An 18,998-nucleotide genomic window follows, 5' to 3' on the forward strand; every position below is an offset into this window, starting at 1 on the left:
CGAGATGACATTTACTGTGAATGTATATATATATAAATATACTCTAATAAATAATAAATACAAATAAACAAATCAATTCATTAAAAAAATCTGATTTCTTCTATTATTATCTTTTCATGAATATTGTTGCTGTTTTGTTACATAAACGTTTTACTTGTTTCGCTTAAGTGCATTCAGGGATTGTGTTATTCATTTACATTTAGTCATTTAGCAGACGCTTTTATACAAAGCAACTTACAGATGAGGTAAACAATTGGAAGCAATTATAACAACATAAGGTCAACAAGTGCTATCATGTCTCATATAGCCTACCACAATATAGTATTCGACAAACATACTTGTTTTCCTACTTCCACCCTTAATTTAGCCAAAACGAAGTAAATTGTTTGAAATTATGTTTATTAACAAATACATTGTGGCTTTTTCATTCTACTAAAATGTGAACTTTGTTTTCGCAGTGGCAGTGAAAAAGAAATCAAGAAGCACAAAGTTACACCACAACTGCTCTCATGCACGAACATCCAGTAAATCAACCTTATTCTTGGTTTACGGGTGTCACATGACCTCATCAAACCTACGCAGAGGTCGTAGCGTTGACAACAACTAAAGGGCAAACAAAAAAAACATTCATCTTGTGAGCCAATGAAAAATTGATCTCATGTGAGCTTCATCAAATCTATTTATATTTCTATCTTTACAACATCAACAACAATTGCACTGAATATTTAAGATATTTCCAAGAGTAATAAGAGACATTTAGCAAGTGCAGCCGAGTCTGGTAATCTAGTTTTGGGATTCTGATTTCATCATAAAGCACAGCTGATTTACACTTACGGCAGCAGGCGTGGAAATAAAATGATAAACCGGGAGCTAGATTTTTGGCATAGGCGTAGCTAGACATTTGAGGGGGGCCAGACTGGTCGGTGAGTCTAGTCTAAACAGTGTTTCTTTTCGTACTAATGGAGCTAGTAGATTTACGCTTGCGGTGAGCTCAGTACACAGCAAAAATGTATTTCTTATTAAGTATTTTCGTATTGTTTTCCATTACAAAAATCTTAAATCAAGATAAATTAAGCCAAAGTAAATTTGTATTGTTTTTACACAAAAATTATCAAATTTAGGTGAATTTGTGCCTTAAACAAGCCCATTGCCAATGGGGAAGAACAAAACCTCAAATTAAGTTTAATATTTTTTTCAAAGACTGAATTCAATATTACATTTCTGACCACACTGGCAGATGCTTGTTTTAAATACAAATTCACTTCAAATTTATATTTTTGTCTAAGAACAGAACGTATTTTTCTGTCGTGTCCTTTACTAGTCAAGAAAATGCAATTTGAGTTAAGACCATAGTCATAGTGGTAAGGATCACAGGCGCATCCAACTGCTTTTAATTTCAGCAAAAATAGCTTTGTTGAATCAGGTTTTGCTGTTTACTATTAAAAGCAGTGGTTTTCCAATGTTTTGGCATGGACTGAGGGTTGATGTATAAAATGTTTGGGGTGCCATGCCCATGTAGCTCCGCCCATGATTTTTTGTAGAATCTTACCCCCCCAAAATGTTATATTGAAAGTCACAAAAATTTTGTAAAGGACAATCTGATCTTCACCTCTTACACAAAGCCTATAAGAAAATTGCCATAAAACTTGGTATGGCTGACTGACTGGCTCGAAGCTAAATTATTAAATATATAAATGTATATTTTAACATTCTAAAGAAAATGTAAGTTGTTTTATCCATAAAATGTTCCAGACACAAGGCTAGGAAGTTCTGACTGCTTAATATGTGTCCGATGTGACTGTCAAAAGTGTAATGCTGATCTGAGAGAAATATCTCTCACATCCTCTACCTTCAAACCTAACGATGAAGAAAACGACTGGTCTCAGATCAGCAGAAAGAGTTTCAATGACAACATCAGGTAAACGGCAAGCAATTCAAAACTATGAACAACTGTTCAAGTCTGCAGACAAACCTCAGCATTTCAGCAGAGAAACAAATAACAGAGACATTTTTTTAGAAAGTTACGTATAAAATATGCTGAGCATCTGAGAGATTACTTTATTTGAGTACAACATCATTAATCTCACAATTACCATGAGGATACAATAAACAAAAAAAAGCTAAATTTAAAAAGTGATGTGTCAGAAAAAATTGAAGAGCTCAAATTTAACTAAACATAAGTTTAGAGCTATAGGCATCTTTAAAAGACAATTAAGTATCGTATTAAGTATCTTCAGTATAACTTCATTACAGAAAAAAATGCATTCTTGCCTTAATGTGGTTCAGTCCTCAACGGAGCGATAGGTTTGTATTTAACACTAAACCACATAACTGACTAAAATATCAACAATTTTGACTAGACCTAGTAGAAGAACTGAATTTCGACATATTAATGTATTATGAAGCAAATTGATCGGTCTCTAAAATAATGATTCAATATCATCTGTAAACTACAGCTTCTGCGACTGAAACTATATATATCAATCGCACCCCAAGAGCCTTACTCACTGACAAGGGCAGAGCTCTAGAAGTGGAAATTCGAAAGGGAGATTGGCAACTGTCACAAAATGGCTTTGACAGAACCCAGATGCAGGCAGACGAAGGGTTACTCAGAAATCTTTATTAAATAAAACACCCACAATGGGAAAACAAGCACAAAAAACACTTGCAAAACAAACACTAGAAAACAAACCCTTCCCACGAGGGGGACAAAACAAAGTCTCTAGAAAAGTGAAAATAATAAATTCACAAACTGTAACAGGAACCAGGGTAATCCAACAACAGGGGGATAATACCATGCACGCAAGACATCAGTGTTGGGCATAAACATTAGACAATGCACAAACAATGAACAGAGGGAAACGGAGACTATAAAAAGGGAGACACTAAAGAGGAGTGATTACATGGGGAGAGTGGTGACAGCTGATGGGTATAAAACCCTAACGAAATTACAGGAGATAGGAGGGTGGGGCAGAGAGACATAACAGGAAAACACGTGGCTCCAAGTAACAACATAAAGCCACGTGTCTCCACACATAACAACAGAAACCCGAAAGACGTGGCAATGTCATGACTCTGCCCAGGGAGCTGTAAAGCTCGAGACAGGAAGGACAGAGTCCTAACAGGCAACTGTCTCTCATTACATAGTAGTTTCCATCACACGGGTGAACTGGATAATAAATATCAACGCTATTTTCTCTTTATCCGAGATGACACTTTGCGTTCATCCCTTTTAGCAATGCTTTTCACAGGCGCAAACATGACGTTTAGAACGCGTGATTCTGGTTGGCTAAGGACCAAAAAAAGAAGACGCTGTTATCTTGATTCTGGTCGGGCAAACGAATCAAGGTGCTTGACCAAACAAGTTTCAGACGCTTGAGATAAGATGCCCAAGACCAATGGAAAAAAAACTTTGGATTTAGAGGATTCACATAAAGGACCTATTTATAATTAAAAATGGCGAATTTCGCCGAAAAGAAGGTATGAAAAGAAGAAACCACCAGCAAACCGTCCAGCGACCAGAATTTTGCTCTCAAGTCATTTTTATCCAGAGAGGCTTAATAAATTTTACTCTACTAGGCGGATCAGTGAATAATAAGATTCATTTAATAACAAAAGTTAAGATTTGGGTTAAGTAATGATTGTGAAAAAAGCCATGTCTGGCTTTAATGTGGATCAACAGGGATGTGAAGAAAGAGCTTCCGTTGAGATAATTCAGACATAATGCTTTGGTTTTAAGGTCACGTTTTATAGATATTTATAAACTTTAATGCTGTTTAAACCCCAGAAGGCAATTAAAAGATTTACCGTATGAACTATGGCCACAGTGTGACGATAGTCAACTATTATGGTGTAAGCAACAACTGATCATTATAAAAAACATGAATTGTATTACTAAACATTATATCACATTAAAAATGATAATTCAGCAATGTGATCAACTTTTTGTATTCAAATTAAGAATTGTGCCCGTTAATAAATCACTATATAAAATTAAGTCATACAGACTTCATATTAATAGGGGCGTTAAATCTTTAATGGCATCATTTCCTATCCGTGTCCATAAATGTAACTGGATACAAACAAAACATCTTAATTCGATTTTCATGTTGCATTTTCAGATACCGATCAAGTAATCTTTTGTTAACAAAGCAAACAAACGCAGGTTGAAAATACAACACGAAAATTTTAAGCAGTCCGCACACATAAACACATAACCTCCATACTGTTCCGGTCAGGAAGCTCTGGTGCCAGCACATGCTAAGAATAACTTACCCCTGCTTATAGACCGCCAGCTCTTGAACTACAACCAGCCTCCCACATGGAAGCCCAGCGCCCGGTCGCCTGTCTACTTACAGTGATGGTGCTAGACAAACACCCAAACATGGTGTCAGATGGTCTAAATACCACAAAATAAGACATTAAACTGCATATGGTTGAATAAGATATTCAGAGATCTGAAGAACACGAAAGAAGATATTTTGAAGAATGCTGGTAACCAAACAACCAATGGAGCCCATTGCGGGTGACAATGTGATGCCGAAAACAGACAGAAACAAGTCATGTCTGTCAAGGACAAAAAGCCGCACAGGCGTAAGAAATAATTTGCTTCTTTTGTGACTTAATTGCAGTCTGGTTAGATGCGGTAACAACATCCATTCTACAACGTTACAAAAATATAAACTTCAAACCAAACCTTTAAGAAGCGCATAATAGAAACCTTATCCAACCTTTTCATGACTTAAACAAGCAGTTATATACTGTTTTAGTGACTGTAGTTGTGAATTGCAAAGGATGTTGTGACACCTGAGCAATTCACCTGACAAATAAGCGAGTCTAACGCTCAGCGCTGATATATCGCAAACACATTTTTACACAAACACAATTGGGAGTCGAGATTGCGCACGGACCATCTGTCACACAAACACACACAGGCGTGGCTCGCGGACGGTGCGACACCTGCCATCATTAAGCTTATGGTGTTTGTCAACTTTCTCCACATGTAGCAGAGCATCGCACAGCACCCGTCCGCCATGAGTCACGATACCCAGACGGGACGGCAGCAGTGAGCGCCAAAAACCCAGTCAGCACTGTAGAGGTCTGGGTGCTCCACACTCCCAGCATGCATCGCGTTTGCCAGAGGATTTTTAAAGCCGCATTTGCACACTACCCACAGCGGAAAACAAAATCACCCACTGAATCCTGCCATTTAAAAATATGGTGTGAAGAAGTCGGGACAAAATAAGGAGAATCTAGACAACCTCCTGTGGCAAACATCCGGCGTTTAAACTCACAATTGTTTTCGGGGGGCCGTAGGAGAAATGAGGATGTTGCATTTCTGATATCTGAAATAAGATTTTAAAACATTTAAGAAATGAATTATTGATATCTGAAATTGAATTTGAATGGCAGTCTATTACTAGTTGAAATTAAATTTTTGATATCAAGAATTCACATTTTTAAATATCAAAATGGCAATTGTTACTAGTAGAAATTATATTCTTGATATCAACAATTCATATCCTGAGAATGATTAAAAGCTTAGTTGGCTTGCCATAGTACCAGAGCGTTTTTTATTTACACAGCGAAACATGGATGGACAATACAGTTACGCATTCTGAATCATCTGTGTGAAGCGTCATATTATAAACAAATTCCTTGAAAGTGTTCCTTTATGTCAGACGTAGTACAGGATCATTTCTATTCTCGATTCTACTAGTATTGTTTCTGCAACATGTTGCAGCTGATATACCCCGCCCCGCCGAGCATTAAACAAATTCCAGAAATTCCTGTTAAAAGTCAGTATCGTTGATCTAAGTGAGATAGTTTCACTATCCGGTTCTTCCTGATTTTTTAGATTTCTGTTTTTCCTTCCTCCGTGTATGTCTTGTCAGATTCCTTGATCTGATAATAGCTGACTGTGTCGTTCAAAGATTATGTGAATGACAGAGTACACAAATGGTTTGGAAATTGTTCCTAATTTTGTAAATGTTTGGGGAATTTACGGATACATTTAGCCTATTTTGCTACGGTTTCTAACATACTGTAAATCATAGGTTCTGTCGTCCGCCATGAAAAAGCAATTACAAATTAAAAATATGTAGATTATTGAAGTAAGGTCTCAGAAACCAGTACGCTTTATAGTATGTTCATACAGTGTTGGTATTTGTATGCAAAAAGCTAGACAGTTAAGGATAAATTATCTTGAATATGCACTACAATAAGTTGAAACTGGAAAACCTTTAGGAAACATCTTCAGACAGAAAGTTTTGTAAAAAGCCAATAAATATTTTACTTAGAAAGGTTCTTCTGTGTCATTGTGAAGCACCTTTATTTTTAAGAGTGCACCAAAACTTGTATTTGATCATTTTTGTTAGCCAGTTTACAGCTTATATTTGAACCTTTTCAGATTTAAAATAAGTAATAATGTATTTTTTTAACAAGTTGGTTGCTTTTTATCAGTGGTTGTTAGAGTCCTGTCAATCGTGTCTATAGTTTACAGATCTACCGTTTGATTTCCAGATATGACTCGGGTTCCGATATTTATTCAAGATTTGTTTTTTTAAATAGTTAAAAATTATTTAACACAAACGTATACATGTTTACCTTATCAAATAACACCATTACTCAAGGATGCTGTTATATTAGCATCTGACTGACTGTGTGTGAGCATCTAGGCACTCCATTCCTACCCGTCTTGGTTCTCATCTTCATCCAAATTGGAAAGTAGCTGAGATCCGGCCAGGGAGAGGTCCAGGGCAGCTAGTGGAAGGTCCCTGTAGGCGAAGCTGACCAGCTGTACTGGAGCCATGCACTGGCCTTCATCGTCCACCTGCTGGGAGATCACCTCCAGATCTGGAGCTGCCGACTGCTGAGGGGGCCTGGGGACACATGGTGAAATCTACTCTGTTGTCTTGTTTCGTTAATTGTCTTTAGGCACTAGACCGGTAAGAGAAATGATTATCAGGCCTTTTTTTCAATTGACCATTTAATGTGCACAATCACAAACAAAATGAAATCAACTTGGGATTTGATCTTAAAGTCAACATGAATTTCAAGTTCTTTCTTTTACAAAACATGTTCTTGGTAATGCTGTAAATGATTCGTCAATGAAACAAAAAATTATCATTTGTCAAAATAAAATAACTCTTTATTGTCAATTGATGTACCCAAACGTTGTTTTTTTTAACCCATCCCATAAGACCTGCTTTAAAAAAACTAAACAAATAGCAATAAAAATACATTTTGGTTTGTAAATATAAAGTATAAAGGGCTTTTTGAAAGTTTCATGTTGACTTTAAAAAGCAAAAGACCGCAACAAATATATAGCAAGAGTATAAAAATATAGTAATAAATGAAGCAATGAAGAAATAAATAGGAATTTGGGATCAGCATAGGGGCCGCGACGCCCATCTTAAAAAGGATACAACAAAACAAGGTGGACAAAAAAGCAAATGTTGGATTGTGTATCTAAAAATAAAAAAGCTCAGCTCAGAATCCAAGAGACGCCAAAGATGAGTAGTGTCTTTTGAAATAAGGCATCATGCATGAGATGTGCACAAAAACCGAAGCAAGAACTGAACCGAGGAAACTGCAGAAAAGCTAAATGCCCCTTCTGAAATGTATTTATTGTAGGTGTTTCTTTAACTATGAATATTAAAATGCAAGTCATTTATTTTATGAAAACAGATTTAGTAACGAAAATCCCTCAACGTATTGTAAAATGTCCTTATAATGTTATTTTAATTATATTATATTAAATTATATTTAAGGCAGATTAGAGTTTACATACCATAGTTAAAGAAACACGTAGGCTACAGTATGAAACCTATCAGCCATATCAAATGCATAAATGAATATTAAATTGTAGCCAGTATTCTATTCCAATGGCTCTTAAAATCGCCATATTCATCATTGTTGGACCATCATGCGTTGCGTCCAGCAATAATGAGGTATCTTGAGAATTTCAAAGCACCAATGTAGTGGCAAACTACTGGGCACCACAGTTGGATGTCACGGCCTGTTCTGCTCGGGTTTGCCTTTGATTTATTGTATTCAAAGTGCTGATTCATCTCACGTTTGCAGTCTGGGATTGCGGTTCTCAATCTCAGCGCAAACAAGGCAATTAATGTACTTCTACAAAGCTCTCGATTCACTTTTTGCTCTGGGAAAAACCCTCAATGACTTTGGCTAGTGGCAGTGAAATAATCTAGACATTTGCACACATCCACCTCAAACTGCAGAATAAAAACATTATATATATTATTTTTGTGACACAACTGTGCCTGTCCCAACACTTTAACTGATGCCTGTTCGAACACAAAACAAGCCGTCTATATGCAGGCAGAAATCTACACAGTCCTCGAGCACTGATGTGACTCATCTATTTATAATCCTAATGTACGATCATAACTGCGATCGATTCTTGCGGTCCTTAAGATGCCTCTATCAAGGGCACAAGAGAGGACAGAAGCAGAGGCGCAGGAATTTAAATTTTGGCTCCTGTCCCAGGCGTGCTGGATGATGTAGGCTGTTATGAAAAGTAAGAGGTGGACCAATAGGAACGCTTGGAAGAGTTCAGAAGAGAAACATACAGAATTGATATTGTGAATCGAGAGGAGGTCAATGGAGAGACCGAATGGGTGTGGAATGTTGGGAACGGTTCAGATTGGCATCTAAAATGTTAATGCAGTAGTGCTTGTGGAGACGAACTCACATCATTTCACTTACGAATTTCTTGTAAAAACTTGCATGTTTCTCTCGATTATTTTTATCTGTGCGTGTGGTGTATTGAGCAAACAATGCATAACACATAACAGTTCAATTTCAGGGTGCCACGACTGACAATACTCCTATAGAAAATATATTTTCCTCTAAATAAACCATCAATAATATATTAAATAATTGAATATAGATTTGGAAATAAATAGAGTAGCATATTAGTTTAAATAATATATACTATATTTTAAATAATACGTAAGGAATTTACACTTTTCGAATAATAAAATGCACTTAAATTAATGATGTAATATATTGCATTATATATTTTCGTTTCATAATGGAAGGAATTTCGTAATGGATAATAAATCGGTATTATACGCAGTTTAACGAAGTGTAACCATTTAACTTCATTTTTCTTTTCTTTGTTCATTTGTATGCAAACAATGACTCTTTAACTACTATAGCACACCAGACTGATGCATTTACCTTAAAAATGTACAAAAGAAAACCTCGGAAGGAGATTCATCAGATAGTGTTTTAAATGTAATTCTCGCAATGATTCGTGCGATGTTTTAAATAGTTTAAGAGATATTCTCTATAATATTGCTTTAAATATATTTATTTGTACGTATAGGACATGTTTCTGTGTGTTGTGCACACTGTGCCCGCTTAAAAAATGGGTGCATGATGCCCCTGCACGGAAGGTATTAAAATCGCCTTAACTTTTTAACATAAAATATAAATTCGTATGCTTTGTATTCTTTCCTTTTGATTTTAAGGTGAAAATGAGGAAATAGGCCTGTCTTCGTGGGATTCAACCATAAACTGATTTTCTACTTAAACTTACAGCAGCTAGCGGTATGTCACCGAGCTTTACAGATAGCAAAGTGTTCCATCAGCAGTGCTTGCGTCGCACTTCACCCCAAAGTGTCTTTTCACACCCTTCATGCCTGCTGGCTGGGAAAGGACGGGCTCAGCATGTGCCACCCGTCCTCTCTGATGCTATCTGCTTGTTGGCACCGCTTCCTACAGATAGCTAACAGGATTCTAATCAGTCCTGACACGCACAAACTGTTTAGGGAATCAAAATCACATTCCCAAATAAACGTATGCAAAGGCGTAGCGCTGTCAGGTACTGATGGGTGTTGGCAAGTGGCAGGGTGCCCACTCTGAGTTTCTGTTCGTCATATCGCAAGACAAACGAAAGGAGAGAAACTTGAAAGCAACAATACAAATTACTGTATGATGAATCAGTACCCCAATTCATTGTAGGAAAAATTATTATTAAGCGACTAATCTCCATTCCGAAGAAAAAAGTTTGATTGTATATTGTAGTGTCCAACCACATTTTGCATGCAACCTTGTTACCATGTAATCTCACCACTACACTTTCCTGTTACAACAAATGTGATGCTTCCCAATTCTGAATCTCATGAAATGTTGTTAGTTGGATCCTTTGTTATACAAACGAAAAAATAAAAGCAAATCAAAACTTTAATTATACTTTCATTTTAAAACAATTTATAGCCATGAGTCCACTTAACAAATATTTCAACGCGGTTCCCCAAGTAATTCCCTTCATTTAAGGTAAATAAATGATACGTTTATTAATAATTCATTAGTCCTAAACTCAATGCTTTCCTTACCTGGCCATTTGATGACAATGAAAATGTTTACTGTCGTGATAAGAAGGACAGTCAAGGTTGATGGTTATCAAATATATTTTAGGGATAATCTTAATTCACAAGGCATCTTGGCATATTACCTATTTTTATTTCCACTGACTGAACTAGTTGCCGTCCTCGCTCTCACTCTCGGTTTGCCCCCAGTGAGTTCACAATGTGAGTCATAAATCACTGCGCGAGAATCAATAGAAATAAATAAGAAAGCAGCCCACAGGGATGAACATTAACCCCGTCCGCTGGTTTTACAGGTTACTACGGTTTCCAGCTTTATAGCAGAATTACATCATAAACAAAGGCTGGTTAACAAAAGTACACATTTGAAATGTACCTCAAAGTAACAGCGTTTGCTCAAAGGTGATTTTTATTAACCTAAAAATGGACCTGTTATCTGTTAACCGGACAACATATTTATAGTGGCTGATGATAACTATCATATCATTTTAAATATCGCGTACCGTTTTTCCATATAATGAAAGTGCTTTTGTCATACAAACCACTTTTATTTTACTAATTTGTCAATTTGGTGATGGGCGGCTTTATTTAGCAAATCCAGCCCATAGAAACATACAGGGACGTCCATGAAGGTCATGCGGTTTTGGAACACATGGATATGGCACATACAGCTACAGACATTGTGAAATAATACTGTTGATCTGTAGCTGTAGTATTATGCTGTACAGTTTCTATGGCTGGCACATTGTGCTGTGCCGTACCACAGATATGCTCTGACAGCAAAGAGGAAGCAGCGTCACCTGAAATGTACGAAGCTCGACTAAATGTGACCCGGACTACTCATACCAGCTATAACAATTGACAGAATGTAATCTAACACAATGTAATGTGTATTTACACTTGACCAACACTAACTTTACAGTATATATACAGTAGAGCATTGGTTCCCAAATCCAGTCCTCGGAACCCCCCTCCCATAATGTTTTACATCGCTCTGGTTAGGGAGAGATCTCCAGCATTCTTGTAGAAGGCTGATGAGTTGAGTCAGGTGTTTTATATAAGGAGAGATCTAAAACATTCAGGGAGGAGGATTCTGAGGACTGGATTTGTGAACCACTGGCGTGGAGGATAAAGAAAGTACGGTACGGTACGTACCACACCGTTCAATACAGCATAGCATGGCATAGTGGGGTATGGTACAGTAGGTTATAGTATAGCATGGTACTATATGGTACAGAACGGTACAGTAGATTATAGTATAGCAGGGTACTGTATAGTATGGTATGGTATGGTATGGTACGGTATGGTGTAGAATAATATAGTGATCTATGTGTCCAAGTAATTATTACTTTTTAGCGTCAACCACATCTGAACCTAGCAACAGTGCGCATAGTAACGTTAACTGTCCGTGGCGCTGTAGGACCCAAACTGCTACTGAGCAGACCCTTGATGTGACTTTCATAAATTTGATTGCATTAGAAAATAGTTTTTTATTTATTTATTGTGTCTAAAAGCTTTGCTGTCCGTGTTCGGACCAGAGACCGCCAGGTGGTGACCCCTTATATACTGTATCAATCCTAGTGATGGGTATAAAGATTTCCTGCTGACTAACACAAACTGATGGCTTGCTGTATGAGAGCTGGTGTATTGTAGCATCTGGCTGTGAAGGTCTAACAGATGTTACAGGAATGTCAGTTTACACCCTGCCAAGACCTCCACAACTCCCATGTATTCAATTTTACTACTTTAATAATGCTTTAATGAAATAAGAACAGATTTCGCTCTGCTATCACTGATGTGTAGATTTTGGTCATATAGGTTTCATATATATTTATGTTTTATATATATTATATAATAATTACTTAGACATATAGATCACTATATTATTCTACATCATACTATGCTATACCTTGATGTACTGTACCATACCATACTACACAGTACCCTCCTATACTATAATGTGCTGTTACCATACCATACCACACTATACTATACAATACCATGCTATACTATAATCTCCTGTCCCATACCATACTATACAGTACCGTACCGTGCTATTCTAAAATCTACTGTACCATACCATACTATACAGTACCGTACAGTGCTATACTAAAATCTACTGTACCATACCATACTATACATTACCATGCTATACTACAATCTCCTGTACCATACCATACTATACAGTATCGTGCTATACTACAATCTTCCGTACTTTACGGAACTATACTATACTATACTATACTATACCATACTATACTAAAAAACATGTTTTCCGAGATGAAAACATAAGCTTTTTAAATGAGTACAATATAGTTGTGTCCCAAGTATTGTCGAAGAGACACAAATCACAATAATTTTAATAATAATCACATTTTAAGGTTTGGGGTGGGATGATCCATTCAGTCAAAAATGTAAAATCCTTTTTGTGTGTCTTTAATACTGTAATTTTAAGGTCAAATTAGAAGATGGTTTGATAGTCAAAAGATCTCATTTGAACTACCGAGGCTGATGATGATAAAGTTTGTCAGGACATATTGGGACCAAAAAAGACCATTTGGATCAAATTGTAAAATATAGTGTTGTTGTTATTAATCAAAGTGTTTGTATGATGATGTTTATAATCAAAAATATTTTTTCCTATATAAATATGTCAACAGAAATATTGGATAGTAATATAATCTTCTTGCAGAGTGATAAAGGATCGAATTGTGTCACAATAAGAAAATGATCAGCTTTTGCAGTAAAAATGAGACTGACTTCATTAGACAGAGATGTCAAGGCTAAATGTTAGCTGACCTGTTTCAAGCACAAATGCATCCTCAGGGTGTGTGTCAGAGTGCATGTGTGTGTGAAATGCACGTGCGCACAATGTCTCCCACACACACACACACACACACACACACACCTTTGTGTGGGGAATGGATGTAAATGGATGGCAAACAACAGAAATAGGACGAGCTGATGGTAAAAATCAATAGCCATTTGAAAAACACTAAAATTGGCAAGTCGAAAATCCTAATACTGTACGTCATTGACCCATCTACTGTAGATGATGGCACTTCAGAGCTATGACAACTAGTACTGATGCTACATATGAGTGCAAGATCAAATCCACGTTTTGCCGAACTACATTCACATCACATCACAGATATACAGGCATTTATTTTCAACAAAATTAAGAAAATATTTGAATATGGCTTACAGGTGTTTAATAATAAAGTGTATGGTGAGGTTAAGGGTAGTAGAGAGGTCTTTATTGTCCCAATTAGTTGTCATCTATTTAATTATCTTTATACATATGATAATAAGAGTGTTATGTACAACAATACTTATTCACATTGCTATGTCCAAACGGAATGAAGTTTCATTTATTTGAGATCGTCAATATCAATCTAATTGAGGCGGCCACACAAATGAAAGAAGCCGGGATTTACTACGGCCAGAAGCCAGCTGAGGTCCGCTTTAACTGTGAAAGAGCCAGCACGATGAAAGTAGTTTAATGTTTAATGTTTGATATCTGTTTTATCATTGAAATGTTAGGGCCATTCACATGTTGCGTGTAAAAACACGGAAAAGCGACACAGCCAGTGTTTTGCACCTCTTCCTTTTTTGTGTAGGTTATATTTTAGGGGCTTTTTGCTTTGTTTGATAGGACAGTGGAGAAACGAAAGGAAAGCTACGGCACTCTTTTCCAACCCTTATGTGGAGGTCTCTGGGCTAAGCCCCGGATATCCACTCACCTCAGAACCGCCCCTGCCTATTACATACATTTTATAATAATTGATATAATAGTTAATGACAATTGTATTTAATCACAATTATTCACTTATTTTCTTAAAGAGAAATAACATTTGCGGGATGTAATTGATACAAGTGTATCTGCTCTGAATGTGGCTCCGACAAAGACAGCTACTGAAGAAATCCACTCTGCATTCACTACCAACCTCCCCAAACCTCCCACCACTCCCTGAACCCCTTTAACAACTGCCATCAGAATACAGCAGCCGTCTGTGAGGACCACACAGCAGGCACTGACTTCAGTAAGCTATAAGTAACCTTCCCAGAGATCATATCATGACGCTTTAAAAACTTTCTGCATTAGTCACAATGCAAAAACAGCTTGATAAATGGTAATATTCTGGCAGCCGGAACACCAGAGAAAAATATATTTTTGGTAAAATTAAATGACATGGTAACTTGTACATTTGCAGTCTATTACTGTGATTTGACTTTTTTTATAGCATTTAAATGAAAAACATGAAAATAAGGGATGGCGATGAGTTATTTTATTTCACGGTAACGACATATGGTAACAATCTCCCATTATAATTCTATATGGTGTGGTTGATTTTTTTCAGTTATAGCGGTAAAATTGTACAATGTGAAATAACAAGAAGACTTTGAACAAAAATGTATCAACTCTGTGAATCATTTACATTTACAACTCAAAAAAGTATAATTTTACAATGGTTTGTCCTCTAAACCAGGGTTTTTCCAACTGGGGCCCGGGGACCCTCCGGGGGCAAAATGACAACAAAAGTTTTAAGATTCTACTAAAGATGATTACAATTTCATTCCTACAAACAATATATTGTATTTATATCACACATTTGTGTAACAGTTAAAATGCTTCTTTACATCAAATAAATTATATATATTTTAAAACGGGGGTCCCTTGCAAAAGGTTCATCATATTTGGGGGTCCTTGTCATGAAAAAGTTGAAATACCCCCGCTGCAAACCATCCACACAGGTAGATAACAGTATTACATTTGAAACCTATTTTATTACAATTTCTTGCACCATCACTTTCATTCATGTCAAGTATGCCATCTACCTCATTAAAGTCTACTGCTGTCATTAGATGTTTGGTAGTCTGGGCTGATCCTGAGTCAGGAACAAATCCTGCTAAAGCACTGTTATGAAGACTTCACGTTAAATGCCTAGGTCAGCACCACTGTGCCGCTGATCAGGGAACAGTGCGCTGGAAGGATGTGTAAAGGTCAGACAGGAGCTCACATGCTCTATATGAATCGATGAACACGCTGGGCACCTGACTGCAGAACAGTGTGTGACTATAAATTACGATCTCACACTGCAGCGCAAACACATGGAGCTCAAGTGAGATGCACTGTGTGAGTTCTGCCGGTGAAGATGATGAGTCAATTAAATACACTAATCTGTGGCCTTGACCTTGTCAAGCTAAATCCCATGTATTTGTAAAGGTGACATGTGTATCTTTTGATGTTAAAATACGTTTCTAATTAAGACTCGAATTTAAAAAATAAACGAAATTAAATAAATTAAAATAAAGTCTCTAATTGCTCGAATTATTATGGTATTCTAACAAAAAGTAACCATTCATTGGTCGAGAAAGTCTGAAAACATTGTTGAAATTGTTTCTACCCTATGTGTTTTGGGCAAGCTACCGTCAATCCTACCAAGGACTGATGGTGGAGTGTCCAGTTAACAGTTTTGGAAAAATAAGTCATTATATCTGCTATTGAGATGCTTGTGGCAAAGAAGAGTCGTCATAGTTTTATCTTACTAAAAAATGGGTTACAAAACTAAGTGGTGCCATGGAAAAACAGTTACATTTTGCAATAAGGTTGTATTGTTAAAATTAGATAAAGGCTCAGTGTGTAACATTTAGCGACATCTAGTGGTGAGTTTACAAATTGCAACCAACGGCTCACTCCGCCCCCCTTTCAAAGCACTATGGATGACGACACAGAACTAAGATGTTGCACGTTTCGCTTTTTTGCCGAAGGAGAAAATGTATTTACGAAACGCGCTCTGTAGAGCAGTTTGTCCGTTTAAGGCTACTGTAGAAACAACATGGTGAATTCCATGCAAGGGGACCCGCGCTGTGTGTAGATAGAAATAGCTAATTCTAAGATAATAAAAACACTTCATTATGTAAGGAGACATAGTGTATATTATGTATATTATATGCATTTCTGTCAATAGATCCTCCAAAAAAATGACACACTGGACCTATATTGGAATAAGTTAACATGAAATAACAATGAGCAATGCTTCTGTAGCATTTATGAATATTAGTCAATATTAATTTCAGCATTTACTAATACATTTTTAAAATCATAAATTGCTATTGGTAACATTAGTTAGAGAATGAACAATTGTGTTAACAAAGATGGACAAATATTAATAAATGCTGAAAATGTATACTGCTCATTGTTAGTTCATGTAAGAGAATGCATTTACTGATGTTATCAAATGCAACCGTATTTATGTGCCGTTACTGAAAATACTACATTTCCATTATACCTCTGTGATTTTTGCTCTATGAATGAAAATACAAAAATACTCATGACAGAGAAGTTGTCTTATTGAGACTGTCATCTTAAAAATGTGTAAAACATTTTCAAATTGAAAAACTACATAGGAGGGCAACACTTTGTTAGCAAAGTTTAAACAATGCTTGACACAATAAGAATAACTGGAGCAGAAACGCTCTAACGCTACACAAACACACTCACCTGTGCACAAACGCACACAGTGGTGTAAATGACACTATGCTCATCATCATTATAAAGCGGGTAAGATGTAACGGCACACTCACTGTGGTTGGCTCATGGTGTGGTATGCAGCTTAAGCTGAATGGACTTCCTCTTTCTCGTCTCTCAGATGGGAGCTCTGGATGTGCTTGTCACCGGCGACTTCACTAATACCAAACCTGTGAAGAGAATGCAGAAAATAATCAACACACCCAATAAAAGTCAGAAACACGTGCTGTAATACGCGTGGGATAAAGTAAGCTGGTCAATATCGCAAAGTAAAAAAAAACGTAGAAAACGTCGCTATGGACAGCAGTTATAATTATTGGCTGAATTTTGGCGACTGACCAATCAGAATCAACATTTCCAGAAAGTCATATAATAAAAGGTGAAAACTGTGATATTATCGCTAAAATTAATACATATTCCTGCTGTCCTACGATGTTTCTGAAGTGTCCTTCTAAAAAATTGTATCTCATTATATATAATAATAATACATTAATATTAATCACCCTTTATGTTTATCACTGAATTTTCCAAATATCTAACCAATAAGTGCTTTTCAACTTTGACAGCACAGTATTAAATCATTTATAAAAAATTACGGTGGTTTTCGAAAACAGTCAATTGGACATCTGAGGTTTTGGATGGACAGCGATGATGCATTAAATCAATGTAAGGACAGATTCAATCTGTAATGAAATCTAAGTATTTTACAGTTTTACCATTCACCCTTGACTTGAGTCTTTAAACCACGTATGCTAAATATTTCATATTAAACCAACAAAATTTGAAACAAGCATGATTTTAATCCAAGAAAGCAATGTATTAGTAACATAAATGCATATTTAATACTAAATTAAACAAAAATCAAGAAATAATGTAACTTATTTCAATCCAGCATTTGCAACAACCCAGCATTTTTTAGAGTGCATCTATAAAAGTGAACTCATTGAAGCTGACCAAATCATTTTAGGCAGATGTACACATTTTGAGTCTTTCTATTCCAGGACAAATCAAATATATTGATGACTCATGGTGCACTACACAGATTTTTGTAAAAAAAAAAAGACTTACAAGAACATCTCTCCGCTAATACCACCTGCACCGACTAGCAAGTAAATTCATGTATGTGACATAAAACCTATAGAGTATTAAAAAAGTGTTAAGCCTATCAATGTCGTATTCAACTTTAGAAAGCATCAACATAGGAATGAAAATTATATTTTTTAAAGCAATTTCAATAGAGGGTTAGATTGATATATTATAAACAAAAGGGTCTGCTAACAGTGCAAGTAAGCTCATTTAAAATGCGTTTGACCCCTTTGAAAGAGGTCTTCCTAGTAAAGCAAGACATGTTCGTAAAGCAATTGCCAATTCTTGTTGTCCTGCATATAGTATGCATGTGTGAGCTGAGTGCACTGTGCTTCATTCACATTTAATAACAACCCTGACTGAAGCTGAAAAGAAAAACAAGATTTTATTGTACAAACAGCATGATTTTCAGGGGAGTAAGCATTACACAAATCTCGGTCTGCCAGCGCTTGTCTTTGGTTCGTGTCAAGGTGCGATGAAGTTGTCAACCTTGATACGGACAGGTATCAATAAAACAGAATTGTGTGTAGCCCTCGTTCACCATCGGCCTTCAATCACAGAAGCGTTGTGATGAAAGCTTCATTTTTTTGAGGCTGGAGAGACGTTTTGTGTGAACTACCCCTTTAAAATGTAATTTATATATTTTTAACTAAAAAGGCCTTGGGAAAACGTAGGTAGTGTTGCCTAATGTAGCCCAATTCAGTCACGTTAAATACATTTTGACATGTTACCCAATGAACCAGTTTAGTCATCTGACAACGCATTCACATTGTATTCCTAGAAAAATTTACCTATTATCTTGAATCTGTTGAAGGCACCAGAACAAGATTCGCTTCCATAACATGCAGTGCATCATGGCATCAGTAGCCTATCCAGATTCACAGCAATATCATCTGAATATATAAAATGAATGATTAGCACTGAATCATGCTTCAGTTTACAAAAATGTTTATTTTGATTTGATGCGTAAATGTTTTTTTTCATTAGTCAAAAACTAAGGACGCACAATAGAGAATGTCAAA

The 18,998-nt window shown here is 36.3% G+C and overlaps 1 protein-coding gene across 1 annotated transcript in view; it reads right to left on the reverse strand.

Annotated features, from left to right (window-relative positions):
- Window positions 1-18,998, reverse strand: part of LOC306890886 (transmembrane protein 266-like) — a gene marked incomplete at both ends in the record, with an annotated part of 40,311 nt that overhangs the window by 17,100 nt on the left and 4,213 nt on the right. Inside the window, one exon of the mRNA XM_079450902.1 lies at window positions 6,693-6,881. Coding sequence (XP_079307028.1) covers window positions 6,693-6,881 — 189 coding nt within the window. The remainder of the gene's footprint in view (window positions 1-6,692; window positions 6,882-18,998) is intronic.

This window comes from Barbatula barbatula (assembly GCF_947034865.1).
Source record: "Barbatula barbatula genome assembly, chromosome: 25".
In the NCBI taxonomy this organism is placed as follows: domain Eukaryota; kingdom Metazoa; phylum Chordata; class Actinopteri; order Cypriniformes; family Nemacheilidae; genus Barbatula; species Barbatula barbatula.